A 22511-nucleotide genomic window follows, 5' to 3' on the forward strand; every position below is an offset into this window, starting at 1 on the left:
TATTATCAAACAACCTTACGTGTCGTTTTAAAACCTAAAAATCAATTTATAAGCTTAGTAAAATATTTTAGATAGAGATATATTGACACGCATGCTTAGCATGGAAAAATTTAAAAGTTTCTAGAAATTCTACGTCATTTTGATCGCAAATACTTGTACTTTCCGTATTCGTTTCAGAGATCGCCGAAAAACAAGCCCGTATCAATTCAATGTAAACACCCAGTACGCCTTGGGCCAACACATGTGAGCGTTGACTGATTAGCAATCGCCAGACTCGTCTGAGTTTTTGTTGCCCAGTAGACTTTCTACTGCCGGTAGTGGGGTCTCGTGCACAAGGGCAAGTATTCTACACTCTCCCATTGTCCATTTCAAAACCTCTCTCTGTGTAGCACCCTCGGGCATTTCTTGAGAGAGTCGGCAAAGAAAGCTCCGGAGAAAGAACAGTGATGGATCATATAGAGTTAAAAAATTCAAAAGATAGCTTGGACTTACATAACTTATCTTTATAACTTTTTTTAATATTAACGAGTTTTTCTGTATATTTTATTATATATTATAACAAGTTGAATATATTTCAAATTGCTGGATGGTGCTTACCTTTTTTCAGTCTTAATAAACATGTCGAAATCCATTTAACACATTTTAGTCGAAAGATTGTAACCGTTACTTATTTTTAAGTCTTGCTGAAACAGTTTTGTAAAACATAGTTTTAAAATGTTACATGTTTTCTAAAAACTATCACAGTTTAAACATAAAATAGCTATACCTACAACACCGCCGAAGAAAGAGATTGATTTCCGATCGCTGACTGAGCAATTTGGGTCTGTGTGAAATTGGTCGCTGCTCTTCAGCGAGCGTTGACCGAAAAGCTTTTCCGTTCGGCGGCATTTCTCTGAATTTAGTCAGTCGCTCGTCGACAGTCGAACAAGTAAGTAGGAGTCGGGGCTAAATGAAAACAGGATTTAAGTTCGAAACTGACAAATCGGCGTTTTGGATATTTTTGTGTGTGTATCCAGTTCAGCGGTTCAATTGAATTCCGGATGAAAGACCTCCAACGAGGCAATAATTGTGAATTTGTTAGCGAGTGCAGCGCGGATTGTGATGCAATTGCCGTGGCTTTTGTTGTGCTAGTGTTTTCCTTTTAGTGCTTTCGCCTGCATTCTTTACATAATTTGCCTGCATTTCTCGCATTCGCGACATGCGCATTGCCACCCACCGCCTCACTCAAGGTCGAACGAAAATACTGCAAAACCAAGAAAACCCGACAGGCAACAAGTGTCTCTGCACACGATACTTGTGCAAAGCCAGGAATAATGTGTTTTTTTATAATTTTTTGTAACACATTGGATTCCCATATGTTCTATATTACTTGTTTAAATTTCTACGGGATAGTTTATAAACAGACCTACACACCTTTTGAAATTACAATATATACTTTTATATTACTTTTATAAAGCGCTTAGTAATCTTTTGCGACCCTAAACTTACGCTCGTGCTTTGGTTATTAAATAAAAACAAATCTTCAACGAAAAAAAACACAATTTAACATTCAAAGTTTTTAGCAAAACATGTTATATTAATCCAAAATCATATTACTTTTCAAGGGTACAATGTGGTCACCACTGTTCGCCTTGGCTTTGCCTGACCCTAGCCTTTAACCAACCGAATGTGTTCGTGGAGGCCGGAGGTCCGCTTAAGATACTGGGTCTCTTCCCCCATCCCGGAGTTAGCCACTTCCACTTCTTCCATCCCATTATGAAGGGTTTGGCTGAGGCGGGTCATGACGTTAGTGTGGTTTCCCACTTCCCGGACAAGCATCCGGTTGTCCGTTACAAGGATTTCCCCCTGACCGGGATAGAAAAGCTCACGAACAGTGTGGATCTCAAGGTGAGTGAAAAGGGGATTCACATAGATATTAACGCAAAGCAAACTATTGTTAATGTCTAAATTGCTTTTTTTAACAAACAAAAAAAACGGAAATCAATTAATTACTATTTAAGAGTCGAATACAAATTATTCACGAAATACTATTTTCTAACGCCCTTTAGTTTTTTGAGAAGCGTACTTTCTACAATCACTTCCTGGAATTCTTCCTGCTCCACGAGTGGGGCAAACAGGCCTGCAACAACACACTCTACGTTCGGAAGCACTGCAGCAGATCCTCAAGCGTCCAGGACGTTTTGATGTTATTATTATGGAGCAATTCAATACGGACTGCATGATGGGAGTGGCTCATCAGCTCCAGGCCCCGGTAATCGCTTTAAGTAGCTGTGTGATGATGCCCTGGCACTATGAGAGAATGGGTGCTCCTTTGATACCCTCGCATATCCCTGCGCTCTTCATGGCCCAGTCGCAGGACATGGACTTTGGCGGACGACTGGCTAATTGGTTTAGCACCCACGCCCTTAAACTGGATGTATAAGTGAGTGCAAATACTTATACTCTGTTTATTCCATTTATTATACATTTATTATATCATTCCAACAGATTACTATCTATACCCGCTGCCGATGCTTTGGTTCAATACAAATTCGGTCACGATACACCTTCAGTTGGTGAGCTGGTGAAGAACACCTCCTTGTTCTTTGTAAACCAACACTATTCGCTGTCAGGGCCCAAGCCAATGCCACCCAATGTTATCGAGCTGGGCGGAATACACATTCAGAAATCAAAACCACTACCGGCCGATCTTCAGCGTATTTTGGATAATGCCGAGGAAGGAGTGATCCTGATCAGTTGGGGATCCATGATCAGGGCGAATTCTCTGTCGGCGGCAAAAAGGGATGGCATAGTAAGGGCGGTGGCTCGATTGAAGCAAACGGTTATATGGAAATGGGAGAACGAAACGCTGCCCAATAAGCCACCTAATATGCACATTATGAAGTGGCTCCCGCAACGTGATATCCTCTGTCATCCGAACGTAAAGGTTTTCATGTCACATGGTGGACTAATGGGGACCTCCGAGGCTGCCTACTGTGGTGTCCCAGTTGTGGCCACGCCAATGTACGGTGATCAGTTTGTGAATACGGCGGCCTTGGTGCAACGAGGCATGGGAACCATCCTTAATTTCGAGGATATCGGAGAGAACACAGTGATGCGCGCTTTGAAAAAGGCTTTAGACAAAAAGTAAGTATCAGGTATCATAGTTATATCCTTTACTAATATTTTTCCTTATTTAAAGATACTACGATGCCGCCAAGGTCGTCTCCCACTCGTTTAACCACCGCCCACAGCAGGCTCTGGCAACCGCACTTTGGTGGGTGGAGCATGTGGCCCATACGGGAGGAGCACCCCTGCTAAAGCCCAGTGCTGTGGAGATGTCCCGTTTCGTGTACTACTCCTTGGACTGCTATGCTGTGTTGGCCCTAATCTTGGCCATTGTTATTGCTAGTTGGGTGTGGCTCCTTCGACTCTGCTGTGGATCCAGATCAGCCGTAAAGACCAAGAGGGATTAGCCGGGATCATCCCGGCGCCGTTTCTTTCGTGGTGTATGTGATATTTTATATGTTCTGTGTAAGAAACTTGTAATTGTATAGACGCCTCCTCTCAAGGACTTTATCTAGATGTAATCATAGTCACGCCAAATTAAATATAATGTTTAATTCAATTGGTATTATAAACAATAGTGTTTGCATTTGCAACGTTTATTTCAAAAGCTTCTCTAAAGAAAATTATAAGTGCATACTTTCAGGGGTTCGTTAATATTCTTCTTCTGATGTTTTAGATAAGTTTACACAGAAACAAATTTGAAATGATTAATGTTTTTCCTTTTACTTATTATACAGTTTTTTGACCTTACTTTACAAAAAACAACATAGACAAATTTCACTATCGATGTTCTTCTAATTTTTTTACTCTTGAAGACAACATCTTCTACTTTTGGCTCCTCTCTTAAATTCCCTCTCAACTTGGTGCGTGTTAGTTTTGTTTAAACATGTATGTACGATTATTTATGAATATATTATATATATGTTGTCGCCTCTTTATCAAGCTCTTTCCGTACTCATCTGTGTCAGTTGATACTCATCTTTCGACCGTTTCGGATCTCTCTCCCTGTGAAAGCCAAACGCCGGTGAATATTTTTTGTGTTTGCTAATTGCTTATGAAAAAAAATGATTAGTTAAATTTAGAAGTGCATTTCACATTTACAGTCATACAAATCTAATAAATGCATGCTTGTATTTTAGCAAAATGTGTGCTCGGATGGGTTTCTGCTTGCTGGCATTACTTTCTCTGTCATTTTCCTGTGATTCCCTACGCATCTTGGGTTTGTTTCCTCATCCAGCCATCAGCCACTTCAAGTTCTTTCACCCAATTATGCGGGGACTTGCTGAGGCTGGCCACAGTGTGGATGTCATCAGTCCCTTTGAAGACAAGGAGCCACCAAAGGGATATAAGGACTATTTGCTGCCCCCCTCTAATTTGACGGAATCTATTCACTTGGAGGTAAGTTGCTAAAAAGCTAAATTTAGAATCTTAATAACACAATATAATATTCTTTATATATTACTTAGTCGTGTAAGTGCTTTTTAATAGCAACTTATGAACTCTAGAATAACCTTTTTATCATTCCTAATACAAGTATATAAACAAATTCCATTCATAAGTATTAAATGTAATCTAAAGTTTACGTTATTTAATTAAACAATTTTATTTAACTCTTCCAACAGGACTTTGAACGACCTTACAGCTATTTGTTCCACTACTTAGAGTTCTTTGTCCTGTATAACATGGGAAAAGAAGATTGCAACACCACCCTGTATAGCGAAGCCCTATCAGAAATCCTGAAACATCCTGCTGGTTACTATGATGTGGTTCTGCTGGAGCAATTTAATTCTGATTGTGCTATGAGTGTGGCCCATGTGCTCCAAGCTCCGGTTATTGGAATGAGCAGTTGTGCCCTGATGCCGTGGCATTACGAGAGGTTCGGTGCTCCTCTGATCCCATCATATATATCAGCACTTTTCCAGGGACAATCGCAGGATATGTCCTTTTCGGGACGATTGGCTAACTGGATTACTGTTCACTCTCTCAATTTACTGTACAAGTAAGTATAGTTTCTACAACTTCTTTCTAGTTTACCTACATAGCTAATTATTTTGCATAGAATGTTTTCTGTGCCTGCCGGAAACGCTTTAATCCGCCAGAGATTTGGACCTGGTTTGCCATCCACTGAAGATATGGTTAAAAATACTTCTTTGATGCTGGTCAACCAACACTTTTCGCTGAGTGGTCCTAAGCCTCTACCGCCGAATATCATTGAAGTCGGTGGAGTTCATATCAGGCCACCGAAACCTCTACCCGAAGATCTCCAGCAAATACTGGATAATGCATCCAAAGGAGTCATCCTCATCAGCTGGGGCTCTCAGCTAAAAGCAAGTTCCCTTCCCGCTGGCCGGCGAGATGGCATAGTTCGTGCCCTTGGAAGGTTGGAGCAGGAGGTGATCTGGAAGTTTGAAAACGACACCCTGCCAAATAAACCAGCAAATGTGCACATCAGAAAGTGGATTCCTCAGCGTGATATCCTAGCACATCCCAATCTAAGGGTATTTTTCTCTCACGGTGGACTGATGGGTACCACCGAGGCGGTATCAAGTGCTGTGCCCATTGTGGGCGTTCCAATTTATGGCGATCAGTCACTCAATGTTGCTGCATTGGTTCAGCGAGGAATGGCTCTGCAGTTACAGTTTAAGAAAATGGATGAAAATACGGTATATGAAGCTTTAACCAAGGCATTGGATCCTTCTTTTAAATCTAGAGCTAAGGAGGTGGCCGCAGCTTACAACAATCGCATCCAGGATCCCTTGGAGACGGCCGTCTGGTGGGTTGAACATGTAGCGGAGACGAAAGGAGCTCCTTTGACCCAACCATGTGCAGTGCGTCTGCCCCGCTTTGTTTATTACTCCTTGGATGTTTACTTCGTAGTCATCATTAGCCTGCTACTTCCTGTAGTCGCTTGCGTGGGATTAATCCGACTGTTTAGAAGAGGAAAGCTTAACGATGACAAAAAGCTAAAACGCAAATAAAAATCATTTAAATTATCTGATCTGTTCAGGTTTGTACAAAGTTGTATAAATTTCAAATCAAAACTAGTTAATTGATTTATTGGAATCTGAAGATCAAAAATTTTTATAAATACAATATTTCTTTATTTCATTTTTATCAACCATAATAAAAATAAAATATCTACGCCGAACACTCTCTGTGAAGTTGAAAATTTAAGTTTGATTAAAAATATTTACAATAGTTCCCATCCCTTACAACTTTGCCTTGGAGGCACCGGGGAAACCCAGTCGATACAAAGCTACTACTACAGCTCCTCCCAAACCCAGATTGTGCTGCAGAGCCAACTGGGCGTTAGGCACCTGCCGTTTCTCAGCCAATCCACGGAGCTGCCAGCAGAGCTCAGCACACTGAGCCAAACCCGTGGCTCCCAGAGGATGACCCTTAGAGATAAGTCCACCACTTGGGTTTACCACAAACTTTCCACCGTAGGTATTGTCTCCAGCGTCAATAAACTCGCCAGCCTTTCCCTCTCCACACAGTCCTAGTGCCTCATAAGTGACCAATTCGTTGGCCGAGAAGCAATCGTGCAGCTCCACCACCTGCACATCCTGGGGCTTGTATCCGCTCTTGGCAAACAGACGCTGAGTGGCCAGACGGGTCATGTCGGTTCCAGCAATCTTCATGAGGCTCTTGTCGGCGAAGGTTGACGCCGGGTCACTTGCCATCTCCATGCCCACAATCTCCACAGCCTGCTTTTCTAGTCCATGGCGACGAACAAAGGCCTCGGAAGCGAGGATGGCTGCTCCAGATCCATCGGAAGTGGGACAGCACTGCAGCTTGGTCAGCACACCCTCCACAACCTGTGGCGACTTCATAATCTGCTCCAGGGTGTATTCATCGCGGAATTGCGAGTAGCTGAAAGCAATCAGTGACGACAGATAAAAAATCGTAGTGTGTGCGGATCAGCTGCATACAGCCCTTGGAGTGGATGATGGTCTATGTTCTACTTATGCGATAAGATAAGCACAAGTAAGGTGAACTTTCGACTGAACTTACGGATTGTTAACGGAGTGCTTGTGGTTCTTCCAGGCGATCTTGCCAAAATGCTCGGGCTTGGTGCCGTACTTCTGCATGTGTTCCTTGCCAGCGTTACCAAAAATCTGGGCAGCCATGGGACCAGCTCCGATCTCGGTCAGCTCACCCATCTCGGTGATATGGCGCTCCATAGGATTGGCACGATCAAAGTACTAAATTTGAAAAGAATAAAGGATCAGTTCAGGGATTGGTAAAGAGACTTAGTGAGCTACCTTTGATGACAGGGAGCCCCGCTCCATTTTTTCAAATCCCAACGCCAAAACGCAGTCGGAGTTCCCGCTCTCGACGATCTGCTTGGCCAGATAGAGGGCACTCGATCCTGTGGAGCAGTTGTTGTTTACGTTGTAGACAGGAATGCCGGTCATTCCCACCTCGTAAATCGCCCGCTGGCCGCAGGTGGAGTCTCCATAGACATAACCAGCCACTGCCTGCTGCACTTCCTCGAACTTAATGCCCGCATCCTGGAGAGCTTTTGTAATTGCCTCCTTGGCAAAGTCTGGGTAGCAAACATCAGCTCGGCGACCGGGCTTTTCGAACTAACGGAAATTGAATAAGAAGATCGAATAGATATTAAAATCCAATAAGGCACAAAGGTTAATCATCTGCAGCGAACCTTGGTCATGCCCACTCCGATAACATAAACTCTGGTCTTTGTCATTTTTGGCTGTTTGTGCTCTGCGGGATCACGGATCGGACTTTCTATATTGACTGTGGTGGATCAACAGGTTGCAGGTTTATATACGATAGATATGATAAGAACAGTACTGTCGGTTTAGCTTGTTTCGAGCTAAAGTGTGTATTAATATCTGTCTATGACTTCAACAAATTTAGAAATATTTTTACCTGATAAGATTTATTTATTCATATTCCAATTCTTCATAAGTTTTTCAATATTTTTGTATATACCTAAGTATCTCTAATTATTATAATCCGTTATACCACTATTAGCAGGGCTGCAGACTTATAAGTATTGATTCGGTATTTTTCTTGGTATACGTCCAATCCGCTGCTTTCCAAAACTGTGAATTTTGATAACAACTAGTTTCGAACTATTTGGACTTTATGTACATGCGATAAATGTACGCTGTTTTTCGGTTTGATTTTTACTTTAAATTTTCTTAATATCTAAGTTTTACTTTCATAAATAATTTTTTTTGTTGTAAAATATTTCAGGGCAGCAACACTTTTCAAAAACGCGCGCATCCGTTGACATCAGTCCAGTATAACCATTTATTGCTGTACAGAAACCTGGTCTCACTGCGCACAGCTTCTAGCCTCCCGACTAAATTTTAATTAATCGCTCTTGAGCACTAACTGCTGTTTTACTTGTTTTTTATTTTACGATTTCGCTGCAAAATGACGAAGAGCCGTGTTTATGTTGTCGGAGTGGGCATGACCAAGGTATGTGTTTCGAAATCCATGCAAGTAATTAGCAACCTGACGGTGAAAAAAACTAAAACCAAAACAAAGAATTCAAAGAGCAGCTTTGCGAACTTTCAAGTAACTTTAATATTGAGAAATATTTAACGATTACCGGACTTTGAACTGGGCTGCACTTCGTACGCTAATCTGCTCTCGAATGTTTGCTGCTCTACTCCATTATCATTATTATAATTATTATAACGACTATCAGTATCGATCCTATGGCCCCCTGAAGTGGTCAAGATTAGAAAAGTACTTTTATGGGTTGCTAATGCTAATCTGTGATAATCTAATATGAAATAATTTTTCTTCTGCAGTTTGAGAAGCCTGGTCGCCGAGCTGACGTTTGCTACCCAGACTTTGCCAAGGAGGCAATTACGAAAGCTCTCCAGGATGCGGGCATCAAGTACGAAGAAGTGCAGCAGGCAGTGGCTGGTTATGTCTATGGAGACTCCACCTGCGGGCAGCGGGCAATCTACGAAGTGGGAATGACCGGCATTCCTGTTTACAACGTGAACAACAACTGCTCCACAGGATCGAGTGCCCTCTATCTGGCCAAGCAGATCGTCGAGAGTGGAAATGCAGACTGTGTTTTGGCTTTGGGGTTTGAGAAGATGGAGCGTGGATCTCTTTCCTCAAAGGTACATTGCTCAGCTCACCACCAAACCCTCTACTGATCCATTATCCTTTCCTCCTTAGTACTTTGATCGTGCCAATCCCATGGAGCGCCATATCACCGAGATGGGTGAGCTGACCGAGATCGGAGCTGGTCCCATGGCTGCCCAAATCTTTGGCAATGCTGGCAAGGAGCATATGCAGAAGTACGGCACCAAGCCCGAACACTTCGGCAAGATCGCCTGGAAGAACCACAAGCACTCTGTCAATAATCCGTAAGGCTTAGCTATAATCATTTTGGTACGCTTTATCTAATCGTTGGTCTTATTGCCTTCGCTTAGCTACTCGCAGTTCCGCGATGAGTACACCCTGGAGCAGATTATGAAGTCGCCACAGGTTGTGGAGGGTGTGCTGACCAAGCTGCAGTGCTGTCCCACTTCCGATGGATCCGGAGCAGCCATCCTCGCTTCCGAGGCCTTCGTTCGTCGCCATGGACTAGAAAAGCAGGCTGTGGAGATTGTGGGCATGGAGATGGCAAGTGACCCTGCGTCCACCTTCGCCGACAAGAGTCTCATGAAGATTGCTGGAACCGACATGACCCGTCTGGCCACTCAGCGTCTGTTTGCCAAGAGCGGATACAAGCCCCAGGATGTGCAGGTGGTGGAGCTGCACGATTGCTTCTCGGCCAACGAATTGGTCACTTATGAGGCACTAGGACTGTGTGGAGAGGGAAAGGCTGGCGAATTTATTGACGCTGGAGACAACACCTACGGTGGAAAGTTCGTGGTGAACCCAAGTGGTGGACTTATCTCTAAGGGTCATCCTCTGGGAGCCACTGGTTTGGCTCAGTGTGCTGAGCTCTGCTGGCAGCTCCGTGGATTGGCTGAGAAACGGCAGGTGCCTAACGCACAGTTGGCTCTGCAGCACAATCTGGGTTTGGGAGGAGCTGTAGTGGTAGCTCTGTATCGTCTAGGATTCCCCGCTGCCAACAACGTGATTCGCAACCTGACTGCTGCGAGTAAAGCAGCTACTAGTGAAGATGGATTTAAGGTTGCCCTCTTGCTCAAAGTTCTTGAGCAGGCCATGCAGGAGGACAAGGACAATCTGATCGAGAAGGTTCGCGCCATTTACGGATTCAAGGTCAACAACGGACCCAATGGCCAGACCGGATTCTGGGTGATTGATGCGAAGCAAGGCAAGGGAAAGATCGTCTTTAATGGAACTCGTAAGCTCACTTTAAATTCATAATAATATTGCAGCTTTATCGTTTTTTCCTTTCTTACTACAGAGAAGTGCGATGTCACCTTCATCATTAGCGACGAAGACGTGTTTGAGCTTCTAACAGGAAAGTTGCCACCGCAAAAGGCCTTCTTCCAGGGCAAGATCAAGATCCAGGGCAACATGGGCTTTGCAATGAAGCTGATGGACCTGCAGCGATCTGCTCAAGGAAGAATCGAGGAGCTACGCTCCAAGCTATAGACATCTTTATTTTTAATATTCCCTGTGCTTTGCAATATTTAGGTGGCTTTGGATCTGTTATACCTATTCTATGGATGTATCCATAATACGCTTTTTGTACGATTTTTGTATTATTTCTCTAGAGATTAAAATGTTATATCCGTAATCCAAAGATGTGCTGTTCTTTGAGCTTTTTTTTGGGACTTAAGTGACTTGATTAAAAAACCATTCACATTTTTTTACGATCCGAATTTTTATTGTTTCTTCAACGTGTAAGCTGACTTAATTCTACAGTTATATATGGTGTATATATATATATTATTGTAATTATCAATGTGTGTATTGTTCTACGCACTTTCAAAACACTTTTCAAAAAAGTTGTTGAGAAGGAAATTAAACTGGGACCTTTGCCAAGCCTATTGGCTTTATATTTATACTTTTAACGAGTACAAGTGTCTGGCCAATAAGGTGCGTGCCATTATAAAAAACACACTATAACAGTTAAATGTACCTGCCTGCTTTAAAAAAGTTCAATTGTTGTATCTAAAAAGTGCCTGCGGTGTGGTTGGTGGTGTAAATAAATTAAAAAACTACATCTCTATCAAGTGTCTCGCGATTTGAGCTTATAAATCTACAATTCGTTATCAAATATAGGGGTGTTTGTATGTGAGGTGTAGGACTACATATAAGGTTTTGGCTATATACAAAGGAAGATACCTCCGCACCGAAGGAGATTTTGCTCACTTAACACAAAACTGTGGCTACTTATATTGCAGAACAAGGAATTACAATTTTCTTAAGACTTGTATAAATGGACTTATACAGAATATAAAGTCAAAAATAGCGAACATTTTCGTACAACTAAAAAAATTTATATATTAACCTAAGCCACAACAATTTTGTAATAAGTAAGATATACCTTAGCGTATTTAATCTCCTTCTGCGCTGAGGTCTTTCTGAAAAGAATTCACCCTCGAAATCCGTTAAACGGAATTCCAAAAGACTATTAAATTTACAAAATATATAGTTTCACATAAAGTCCAAAAAGGAGCCTCTACTTTCACTCTCCTTCCATTCCTCCTTCCAATTTCAGAAGCTATTGTTAGAGTTGGCGTATGAGGAGAGCGAACTATTCGTTGTTGCCGAGGATGTCGATGATGAGGAGTTACTATTGGAGCCACTCCCCGCTGGCTTGTCCATGCTGGCTATGATGGATCCCAACAGGTCAGGTCTCTTTGTCATCCCCTTTGCCACGGGGACGCGATTTCCTCCTGCGGTGCCTGCGATAATGATCTTGTGTGAGGGCAAAGTAATGGTTTTATAGGTGGGTTTTAGCGGGGAAATGTTAGATGTTATAGGCATTGTGGTGCCGCTGCTTTTGGTGCTTGGCGGCGGCGGTGGGGGCGGGGGGGCTGTTGCCCGTGAAGGTGGCAATGGCGGCAAGGGTGGCAAAACCACAGACATCCTGGTGAGAGGTGCTAAGGAGGCTGGCAGAACTACTTTTACAATTTGAGTTGGTGGCGGAGGAGGTGGAGCCGCAACAATTGGCAGCGGAGGATGTAGTACAGCATGTTTTATGGGAGAGGAAACTGAAGCCGGAGTGGAGTGAGTAATATTAAGTGGTGGAGAAGTAGGAGTTAGTACTGTGGGAGCAGGGGCTGGGATTGGTTCTTTAGGAATTGGTATATCCATTTCCACAATCTCCTCAGCACACACTTCGGTAACCTCTTCCTCGTGATCAACAATCAATTGGGGTGTGCTCTCCACAATAAGCTCATTTCCCACATCATCAACTGGATCGGGAGGCGGAGGTGGTGGTGGCGCTGCAGCTGTTAGTGCCAGACTGGAGGTACTATTATCACTTTTGCTATCGGACACGATCTTCACTTGAATTTTGATCTCGGGCTCTTTTTGGTTAAGACGATGAATGAAAGGTGTCTGAGGCACAAGTGGAGGTGGCAGTCCTGGCAGGATGGTGGTAAGTGGTGCACATGCGGGTATAGGAATAGGTACAGGTTTAAGTGTAGGAGCAGCTTTTGGAACAACTGTGGAAACAGGAGAATTGGTAGATGCATCATTGTTTAAACGGGGAATTTTAGCTGGCGAAGGCTCGCTTATGGAACAGCTCTTGGCTGGCGTTGAATGTTTTTTGGGAGTTTCGCTCCTCCTTTCCTTTTCCTTTTCCTTTTCCTTCTCCTTTTCTTTGTCTTTATCCTTATCTTTATCTCTATCCTTCTCCCTTGGCTTTTCTTTCTCCTTTTCCTTTTTGGGCTTTTCCTTCTCTTGAGTACCCACAACCGCCGCTTTGGTGAGCTTATATTTGTGCTCCAAAACCATTTTCCTCATATCTATCTTAGAGTCATCCTTGCTGGTCTTCTTTTTGGGTGTACCGACCCCACTCGCACTGCTCAGACTACTACTGTTGCTATTGCTTTCCTGATTCTGACCCGGGGAGGAACTTCCTGCAGATGGCTGTTCGTCAATGCTGCTCTCACTGGAACGCCGCTCCTTCCCATCGAGGTCAATAAGTTTCTTCTTTGTCCTGCCATCGTGTGTACGCTTTGAGGGCGTCTTTTTACCACATTCGTCATGGCTAATCGGGTTTGGCAGGATCGTTTGTTTTTCCTTATAGTGTGGCGTTTCTGCTAGCACTGGATTATTTTTCTCGTTAATCACCTCCTGTCCGGGATAATACTGTCGAAGGCGTAGATGCCATGCTGAAGAAATAATATTAGCCAATGATTCTAATAAAGTATAAATTTTTACTGATTTCTAACCTACGCTCGTCACCGCCGTGACAGTTCGAAACTGGTGGATTATGTTTCGCGGTAAGAAGTATATGTCATTGTCGCACAGCTGGATACGCGCGTAACGCACGCCCTCCCGGCGTAGCTGGTTCAGCTTGGCATCCTCGATCCACTGAACGCACTGCGAGATCGGCGGCTCGTGCAGGTCCAGCTGCAGCATTTCCACCATTGTATTGAAGTCCTGCGCGGCAAAAGCGACCACGTCTTTGGTGATGCGGTTCTGCGAGTAGGTTTGTCCACAGTGCACGGCCTTAAGTATGCCTGAAAAACAGTAATAAATTAGCGAATTTCAGGGAAGCATGACCATTAGGAGCAGCTCACCAACTGCAGCGGTGGTGATGCGCTCGTGGCCATGACCAACATGATCTGCATGCGCTTTGGTTCGATCCTCGATCATCGTCTCACGAGCCTCCGACAAACGGGGCAGGTATTGAAGATTACGAAGCTCATTGATACGAGTTCTGGGTAGATTAAAAATGATTGGTTAGCCAAAAACTAAATATAATAATCTTCTCAAGGCTACTCACCTTTGCCTCTTGAGCGGGGTCTTGCTATTTAGCTCTGCAGTAGGCACCAACTGCTCGCCAGCACGTATCCAGAGGATAGGACCATCGTTCGACTGTCGAGGATCCGTTTGAAGTATGGAATTACAAGCCCAGGGCATAGTCTAGGGAAAAAGTTATATTAGACAAGGAATTTTAATTATTTACTCATAATAAATACCTTTCTTAAAAAAGGATTCATTTCAATGCGACCCAAGAGATCCGGAAAATAGCCGCCCACCTCTTCATGTACTTTTCCTACAAGACTGATCTGATGCAGGGGTCCATATCGAAAGGTTCCTTGGCAATAGTTGCGAACCACCTATGAATAATAATAATAATTTAAGGACGTCTTTGTAAATAAATATAAAATGTTTTCTATATTTGCTTACCTGCTCATTGTATTGGGACATCGTGCAGGTCTCGATGTCTGAATTACGCCCGAGAACTCCCGCCTTCACGGTCAGCGTTGAGTAGTTCTCAGCCATGTGCTCGAGGAGATCGGGCAGATACCTCGCCGCATCGTGAACAATGCCCATTACGTGGTGGGCATAACCCTGCTCATCTTCGGCGAAGCAGACTTCAAAGAACTCATCAACCAGCTCTTCCATTTCGTCCGGCGGCAATGCGTCTATTTCATGCTGATACAGGTGAACAATGGATGCCCCACCGTTCGGATATTGCTCAACCTGGAAGTAGCAGCCGTACTTAAGGTTCTCCAAGCCAGCTGGCGGTTTACGATTTGGCCTTGGCGGCAGACTCTGAACTGTTTGCCAGGGTCCAGCGGCTGGTGCATGTTGCAAGCACTGTACGCCCACACTGGTTCTCCGTATCTTAGAGCGCTTGTAGCACTTGGAGCAGTCCCGAGATGACGATGAAGAGGAGGAAGAATGACGAGAAGATGACGATGAGGAACTCTTGTGATGGTTGCTGGAGGATGAAGACGACGATGAAGACGTGTAGGACTTGCGGTTACTGTTGTTCTGGCTGGAGGAATGATTGCTCGATGAGGAATTCGAAACCGAAACGGTTTTCGGTGCCGGTGATGGCATTAGCTTAGAATTGCTCTTGTCCCCGAAGTCTAACTGTCTGGTGACCTCCTCGCGTGTTTTTCCGGCAGCCTCTCCATTTACCAATGGCAAACCAAATGGTGGCTCAACCGTAACTTCCTTTTTGATTTCCGCTTCAGTTTTGATGAGGTTACTAAGTACTGGTGATGGTTCTGATACCGCTTCTAGTTTGGTGGCCACTGGTTCCTTTTTAATGTCATCCTCCACATTACTTTTCTGCTTTAGTACAGTAACCACCGATTGTGGGAGAACCGAATCAGGTTCCTTTAATTTGGATGAACTGTTCTGACTGCTTCGGCTGCTATCGGAACTCCGTCGGCGATGCGAGTGCGAAGATGAGCTGGATGAAGAGGAGGGGATCTGAAAAGTAACAAGGAAAATTGTTTAAAGTTCTTGAAAGTTTATACTTTGATGGACAGCTGCGCAAACTTCTAGTGCCTTCTACGGTTTGTCTAGCTCTATGTAACGACGTCACAATATATAAATATTTTCATTAAACATTACTCGGTATATTAAAGATCACGTTATCAGCCTTTTATTGGAGCTCTAAGTTATATTTTGAAAGAGTCATGGCTTGGCTAAGGCTTTTTAGTAATTTAAAAAAGTAGAATTTTTCTACATTACAAGGTAACCAGTGATATCAAGGCGTTATCAACAAATATTATTATATTATATCTGAAACTACCGATTTATCAAGTTCGTGGGGTGACAAAGTCGGGAATAATATATATTTTGACCAATATAGTTTGCCATATCTTACCTTCTCCCGATCGCGTTCTCTCTCCCTATCGCTGCGGTGGTACTTTTTGTCTTTGCTGCGCGATGAGCTTGACTTGTAGTCGTTGTCCTTGGAGGATTTGGAGCTGCTCTCGCGATTCCTGTCGCGTTCTCGGTCCTTTTCCCTTTCCCGCTCACGCTCCCTATCCCGATCTCGTTCCTTGTCCCGATCCTTGGTACTACTGTTGTGGTTGCTGCTCCGCCGATTCTTATCTTCATCACGCTCCTTATCTCTTTTTTTCCTTTTGTGATTGCGCTCTTCTGTGGGTGGTGAAGGGTGGATGTAAATCACATTAGTTGGCATTGGATCTGTTTTCTGCGAATTTCGCTTTACTTTACCTGTCTTCTCGTCTGTATTTGTGGTTGTTATTGTTGTCTCTGCCAAGGCAGTTGTTGTTGCTGCAGCTGTAGCTGTTGTTGTGTTATTTGCATTCCCATCGCCTGACTGCAATTGTTGTTGCTGCTGTATGGGTAAAAAGTTGCTGTTTGCAGTTGTTGTTGCTGCTGCTGCTGTTTCTGCTTCTGCTAGTGTATTTGTTTTTGTTGCTGCGTCCTCTGCGCTTGTAGTTGTTGGACTGGCATTTCCGCGGGCATTTGCGTTGTTGTTTTCCACTGCCGCCTCGTTGTTTACCCCCTTTGCAGGCGTTTCCCGCCCCTTGGAAACTTCACCCACCCCTTTAAGTCCCTCCTGCCCTGATTTTTCCCCATTTTCTGGTGACTCCTTGGCCAAATCCTTGTCGCCGTTGGCCAATTCTACATTATTTTCGCCACCTCGAGTGTTATCCATGTGTTTGTGTGTGTGGCGACACACACGCTTGTGTGGGTGTGTGCTGCCCTGTGGCTGTATTGAATATCGATCAGTCGGCCGTCTACGTGACGCCTCTCAGCTAGCCGTGCCTTTTATCTTACTTTGGTTAGAACTTCACCCGCGCCTCCTCCGCGAGGTTTTTATTAGCTGCCACAATTTCCGCAGCGGCGTTTTCATCAATTCGCGAATAGTTTTTTTGTTCTAGAAGCCGCAGTATGGGTGGCGGGGGAAACAGCGATGGCACTATCGATTGAACAGGGGTTTTACGTTTTGCAACACTGTTTTTTAATGACTTTAAACGGCTCTGTTAACGAAACCGCCATCTATAAGAACTTAGAAGCAAGCTTACTAAGACGCCTCCTACAGACCGTTGCGAAAGGTGACGGATAATCATAGATGGCAAAATCTTGCCGTTTTCTGTGTTTTTAATAACTGCCATCTGTAGGCCAAGGTGCAACCTGAACTCGGCAATCGATGGTTGGTATCGATAACTTATTCATAAGTTTTCACCCCTGCCAACGCTAACTAAACGCCATCTGACTGTGGTCATAAAAAAGTTAATACTTAAAAGGCGCGTCATTTAAAGGGCAATTAACAAAAATATATTAAAATTTATATCTGTAAAATAAAAAAAATAATTTCCCCATCATTGGAATATACAAAATATACAAATCATTAATAAATAAAGTTAAAATTAATTCCAGTAATTCCCTAGATCTTTTTTTCATCCTTTTCAGCAGGCTCTTGCTTATAAATGTCCCTTACCAATTTCGGTACCGTACCCAAATAATCCATTAGGGACATTTCCTCCTTTAAAGTGTAAAGGTACATCCGTTGAATTTTTCTCATCATAGGCTCAATAACTTTGGTGCAAACTAGATCATCGGAACTAATACTGCAGTCAATATGTTGCAGGTCGTCTGAATTTAAATGGGGTTTAAGCACATCCTCAGGCTTTGGATCTAATTTCTGGTTGATATTTTTGCCATCTGGTTCTACTTCTTCCTTTCTACGTTTCTCCATCATCGATAACTTGTGTAATGCTTCCTGCTCTTCTATTTGCAATCTAACTGCTGCTCTGAGGTCGTCGCCGCTCTTTGCACTGATCACGGTTACTTTGGAGAGTTTTGACTTGGTGTTCTTGGAGGATGAACTTTCGCTAGAATGAACAAGCTGCCGCTGGAACCGTTCACCAGCAGCATGGCATTGAGCCTTAGCTGCTTCAAGATAGTTTTTAGAATCTTTCTTATGATTTTGGTGGTTGCTTTGGAATGTTGTTTTTTGCTTATTACCATCATCGCCACCATGCTCACTTTTACTTGATGGAGGCTCTCCAAAAGTCAAGTTCTTGTAGAGAATAAAATCTTCCCCACCTTTTTCCTCCTGTCGTTCCTGTTTCCGAGTACTATGAGATAAGTGGTCTCCGTAATTGCGTAGTTTCGGTGAATATCTGGGACTAAGTTCTGGTTCCATTATTCCACGTAGAGGCGACTGCTGACATGAATTCTGTGAGATTACAAATTAAAAATCTTAAAAAAAGATTTCTTAAAAATGTTTACCTGGTGATGTCGGGACCCTGGGCAATCACCATTGCAATACTTCCTAGACAATATTTCTTTAGCTCGTTGAAGTTGCTGTTCATATTTATTAGCGCAATGTCGATTCTGGCATGGACATTGTCTGTGATAGTTATCATTATAATGATGTCTTGTCTTTTCCATACTAAAAGTCTCTTTGAAAAGGTGTTCGATATCTTCGGAAGTATTTATTTTTTCTTTACGTATTCGGCTTTCGAGTTCCTTATAAGGACGCTGAACATGTTTGTTTTCTATGAGTGGCTGCTTAAAGAATATTATTAGAATTTTAAGGTTTCTCTTTTTCGAAACTTACTGAACTATTCTTCGCCTCAAAGAAATGCTCTTTTTACGATATTTATTGTTATTGTCCATATTGATTAAGCCGACACACAGAAAAAGTTTACTTAGTTAATGTTTTGAGCAGACATTTATATCAAAGAGTTCTTTATTAAGATAAACAAAACAAAATAAATTTCTTACTTTTGGATAAATAGTTTTTATTTCGTATACATATTGCATGTAAATTGGCCCTGACTTTAAAAAGACGAGAGAACGTTTTTCCTTATTAAATAATGGTTGTTTCCATATATTGTTCAAAAGATCTGGTGATTATTGTGTGATCGGGTGCCAGATGTGTATCCGCCATCACGGCCAGTCTATACTTGTCACCAAAGCGGTGAAGATTTAGAGATAGACAGGTTTTCGATTGGGGAGGACGGAATAGTAGCACATCCTGGACTTTCTGGCCCCAAGCAGATTGAAACTCATCAGTGGCTCCATAGATCTCAGTGATTGTGATGGGAAAGTTGTATGAGAAAAAGTTAATGAAAATTTTTGTAATTACATGGGGAAAAAGGGATGTGAGAAGGCTGTACTTTGTCTGGCCAATAGAAGCTAAATAAATTATGATTTGTTGCCTTCTGATTCTTTCAACAATTTGATGGAGTTCCTTAGCGTGTTCTACGTCTGGTTTCCTTAAAGGCAATTGGAGGAAGACAACGCCCCCAATGTTTTCCGATTTATCCCCACCGCGATCCGTGAAGTATCCTTTATCTATGGTCCTACAGGTTGTGTTAAGAAAATTGGGAACTTTCATATCGCCCGAAAATGTATCAAAATAGTCGTGGACAGCACCTGCTAGGCAAGTTAAACTAAAATCCGATTCTCTGAGATCATTATTAAATTTACCATGATTGCGGTTCCTAAGTTGAGCGCCATTTATCGATCGCCCAAAGGAGACAATTTTCCTGCCTGCATACGATTTCTTATGCAGAATGTTCAACTCTTTTGTGGGCTGTTCAACAAGGACTTCGTAAATGTTTCTAGGAGCCTGGAAAAGCTCCCAACAAATTTTGAAAAACTCCAACTGAGCATAGAGTAAAAGTGGTACATATAAATGCAGCCTGGCGCAATAGGTTGATGAGTAGGAGGTTTGTCCCTTGAACACAACATCAGCGAAGGCCAAAAACTCACAGTAAATGTGATAGGGTAGAAGCAAAACGTGATTTAAATTTAGGCGCCAAAGAAAACGGGTCCAAACCTTGGCCAAATTAGTGGGCTGCAAACTGTTATATACGGCACTTCTGGCTACCGACCAACTGAGATTCCTGTGCTCTAATTCCCTATTTAAAAGCAATCGAATCGTTTGAATTCGACCCACTTCATTACGGTAACTACCTGAACGCCTTTTCAGTTTCTTGAGCATGGAGCGACTCCTAATATAACCGAAAACCACGTTTACCAAGACAATTACTATAAGTGAGAGTAACTGACTGAGGTTCTTAACTTGAATAGTAGATGAGGAGCCGTCGGGAGTTTCAAGAGATTCGAATTCGTAGATGAACTTTTGCCAGCGGCAGATGACAAGACTAATTAGATGACTAATCAGCCTACTGATGTGTTCAGGTTTTCGTACGAAACGAGAGAGTTGTTGGTTTGACCTCTGACCCAAACCCTCATACAATGTCAACATGGTTTTCTTTTGTGGGTCCTGAAGCAGCAGCATCTCACTCACATGCAGATCCTCCTCCTCAGCAATTATCAGATGATGTAATTTGATGAGGACATAGTAGGGTTGACTACTATCCCAGTTCGGAATCACAATAACTTGCCACTGTGGCAGATCTGAGGGAATGTACTTGGTGGCCAGTTCGCTGACATATTCCTGAATATTCGATTCGGTGACTGGACGTCCCCGATATTTGTGGGTGCTGAGCAGAACGTGATTGTTGATGTTGAAGCCACTTAAAGGAAATAAAGTAATACACATTAAATACAGTTTATCTCAGATATAATCACTTACCTGTTGTCATTGACCCACGCATAATGTCCCCAACAAGTGACGAGCTTTTGTCGCAGCTTTGGGAACCTTAGCATCCCTGTCTTATCCCTCAGATCAGTCAGATACTGGGCATAAGACATCTTTATCCGCTCGAAGTCACAATTTCCTTCCACTTGTAGCAGAAAGTGAAATACGCCCGCATTCTTCGGCGTGTCGATTAAAGTGCGGATCTTCTTGGACTTTGAGATGGTGAGGTTCGGGTACTTGATGCTCAGCACATAGTTGGATAGTTCGTTGACAAAGTGAGCGCCTGAAAAAATGGATACGGCTTGTAGATGGCCAAATAGCAATTATCCTCATTTCAGTGTCTTTCTTTGTTACCACCTCTAATGTCATATTAAAAACCTGCGATTCAAATCATAACACTTAAGAAAGCTATAAAAGAAATAATAGCAATCTATTCTAATAACGATTGGAAATGAGTTTCCCAAATATTAGATACCCTGCACTCTACACTCTACTCTAAGTGTCGTGAAACAATTATTAAATTATATAGTTCATATTAACACCAAAACCTACCTAATAGATTACGAATTCTGGTTTTTATTACTTGTTTGGCATCCCCAAATTTTCTAGTTATAACTGATTAACTTAGTCAATTCAAATTCTACACCATAGAAATATACCATTATCCCCACCGATTACCGGGTAATAAGCAGCAAAGACTGAGCTTATCAATGGCAGCATTTTTATGAGTAATTCAGTTGGTCAAGGTTCGCTTGGTCGATTGTCTGGGTTCCGCAAAGGTGCAACAGGTAATCTGTATTATTTATAAACAAAAAGCTTATCTACAACGATTTCTCTCTGACTCTCTCTCTCTCTTTCTCGCTCAGCATCATCTATCTACTTTAGTTTCCATTAATGGATGATCCTTTGGCTGAATGAGAATCGGTTAATCAACCCATGGATCGTTTATTTATATAGCCGGCCCCTTTTGAAGTTCTTGATTTATGTGGCTTATCAGTGAGGCAGCGCGTGTCGCGGATCGATGATCATCGATCACTGCTGGGGATATGTCGAACACTTACATAGAAACGATAACAGCAATAAAGGCACCAGCATCAAAGCAACAACAAAGCAGAGCAAAGTCTTCAGCAACGATTTCAATTCTTGCCAGAAACTAAGAAGTTTATAAGTATTAATAGTTATATATCTATATATAGTTACCACATGTCTATAAGGGTAAGCAAACCTTTCCATTTTGTCGGATTTACAGAATTTATATTTATAAAAAGTCGCCTTCAAAGCTATACTCGTATTTAGTATAGCTGTACTATATAGTATGTACACCTCCGATTCTTCGCTCTTCTTTTGTATTTTCCCAGCAACTCGCACGTTCGTTTCTTCCAAAGTTTCCACCACAACTGATCATAATAGACGGAGCTTCGTGTGAGATTCGTTTAATTGAGCGGCTTATCAGCAAATCGAAGTCGGTCGCTCTTTTTATTTGCACTGCAATAAAAAAATGATAGGAAATAAAGTGAGTTATCAAAGTAGTATGTACGAAGCTTGTTTTCATTTTATGTGTGTACGAAAAACGAAATTTTGTCAAAGAAACATACAATAATTTAATAAAATTCAATTTTTATAATGCAATTAATACCTGTATTTCTTCTCTGTGTATCCTCATGATTTGTTTGTTGGTAGTGGTGACTCTCTGAGCCAGTTCCGTGAACTTTTGTCGCCTCTGCAAAGGATGTGCACGCAGTCTCTCTTTCTCTTAATCACTTTCTCTCCTTTCACAGTTTTCTTTTTGGGCTTTGTAAACTCAGTCGTTTGCTGGCTTTCAACGCTGTCGGTTCGTTGGTTTTCCGGTCTTTTTCTGCTCTTGTTTCTGTGTTGGTGTCGCGTTGTTTCGACGTCCGTTCTGCTGCTTTGCATTCAACCGCCCCCCGACCAGCCACGCCCCCCAACCGCCCCAATAATATCTCCGACGTGCGACTGTGTGAGTGTTTTAGCAAATGTTGAAAGGCAGTAGAAACGGCAGTGAAGG

General features: G+C 42.7%; 7 protein-coding genes across 8 annotated transcripts; 3 read left to right on the forward strand and 4 right to left on the reverse strand.

Moving 5' to 3' along the window:
- Positions 1-1610: 1610 nt before the first annotated feature.
- On the forward strand, positions 1611-3616 carry LOC108107056 (UDP-glycosyltransferase UGT5). Its single transcript, XM_017214419.2, is given in 7 exon segments — positions 1611-1634; positions 1636-1887; positions 2049-2126; positions 2129-2404; positions 2406-2422; positions 2488-3126; positions 3182-3616. Coding segments are annotated over 7 exon segments (1560 nt in total). The 3' UTR covers positions 3456-3616.
- A 576-nt stretch (positions 3617-4192) lies between these two features.
- Positions 4193-6035, forward strand: LOC108107057 (UDP-glycosyltransferase UGT5). Its single transcript, XM_017214420.2, has 3 exons — positions 4193-4446; positions 4671-5047; positions 5108-6035. Exons 1-3 carry the CDS (start codon positions 4204-4206, stop codon positions 6024-6026), a joined length of 1539 nt encoding a protein of 512 aa, XP_017069909.2. The 5' UTR covers positions 4193-4203; the 3' UTR covers positions 6027-6035.
- A 117-nt stretch (positions 6036-6152) lies between these two features.
- Positions 6153-7825, reverse strand: LOC108107058 (sterol carrier protein 2). The gene is made up of 4 exons (XM_017214422.2): positions 7715-7825; positions 7314-7637; positions 7063-7253; positions 6153-6921 (listed from the first exon to the last, which is right to left on the reverse strand). Exons 1-4 carry the CDS (start codon positions 7757-7759, stop codon positions 6258-6260), a joined length of 1224 nt encoding a protein of 407 aa, XP_017069911.2. The 5' UTR covers positions 7760-7825; the 3' UTR covers positions 6153-6257.
- A 529-nt stretch (positions 7826-8354) lies between these two features.
- LOC108107018 (sterol carrier protein 2) lies at positions 8355-10762 on the forward strand. Its single transcript, XM_017214365.2, has 5 exons — positions 8355-8502; positions 8841-9164; positions 9223-9413; positions 9480-10363; positions 10427-10762. The coding sequence occupies exons 1-5, from the start codon at positions 8458-8460 to the stop codon at positions 10615-10617; spliced, it is 1635 nt and encodes a 544-aa protein (XP_017069854.2). The 5' UTR covers positions 8355-8457; the 3' UTR covers positions 10618-10762.
- A 68-nt stretch (positions 10763-10830) lies between these two features.
- On the reverse strand, positions 10831-16851 carry LOC108107017. Of its 2 annotated transcripts, XM_017214364.2 has the most exons (8): positions 16132-16850; positions 15776-16053; positions 14338-15375; positions 14127-14267; positions 13931-14070; positions 13725-13864; positions 13374-13664; positions 10831-13313 (listed from the first exon to the last, which is right to left on the reverse strand). In XM_017214364.2, exons 1-8 carry the CDS (start codon positions 16577-16579, stop codon positions 11686-11688), a joined length of 4104 nt encoding a protein of 1367 aa, XP_017069853.2. In that variant the 5' UTR covers positions 16580-16850; the 3' UTR covers positions 10831-11685. The 2 variants fall into 2 exon arrangements, with proteins under 2 accessions (XP_017069853.2, XP_041675710.1); XM_041819776.1 differs by having other exon boundaries at positions 15776-16851.
- A 382-nt stretch (positions 16852-17233) lies between these two features.
- LOC108107177 lies at positions 17234-18095 on the reverse strand. The gene has a single exon (XM_041819783.1). It carries the CDS (start codon positions 18071-18073, stop codon positions 17312-17314), a length of 762 nt encoding a protein of 253 aa, XP_041675717.1. The 5' UTR covers positions 18074-18095; the 3' UTR covers positions 17234-17311.
- A 505-nt stretch (positions 18096-18600) lies between these two features.
- Positions 18601-21718, reverse strand: LOC108107176. Its single transcript, XM_041819771.1, has 3 exons — positions 21547-21718; positions 20480-20768; positions 18601-20420 (listed from the first exon to the last, which is right to left on the reverse strand). Exons 1-3 carry the CDS (start codon positions 21716-21718, stop codon positions 18743-18745), a joined length of 2139 nt encoding a protein of 712 aa, XP_041675705.1. The 3' UTR covers positions 18601-18742.
- Between the last annotated feature and the right edge of the window lie 793 nt (positions 21719-22511).

The sequence above is a fragment of the Drosophila eugracilis genome, unplaced genomic scaffold (genome assembly GCF_018153835.1).
Source record: "Drosophila eugracilis isolate 14026-0451.02 unplaced genomic scaffold, ASM1815383v1 contig_952, whole genome shotgun sequence".
In the NCBI taxonomy this organism is placed as follows: Eukaryota; Metazoa; Arthropoda; class Insecta; order Diptera; family Drosophilidae; genus Drosophila; species Drosophila eugracilis.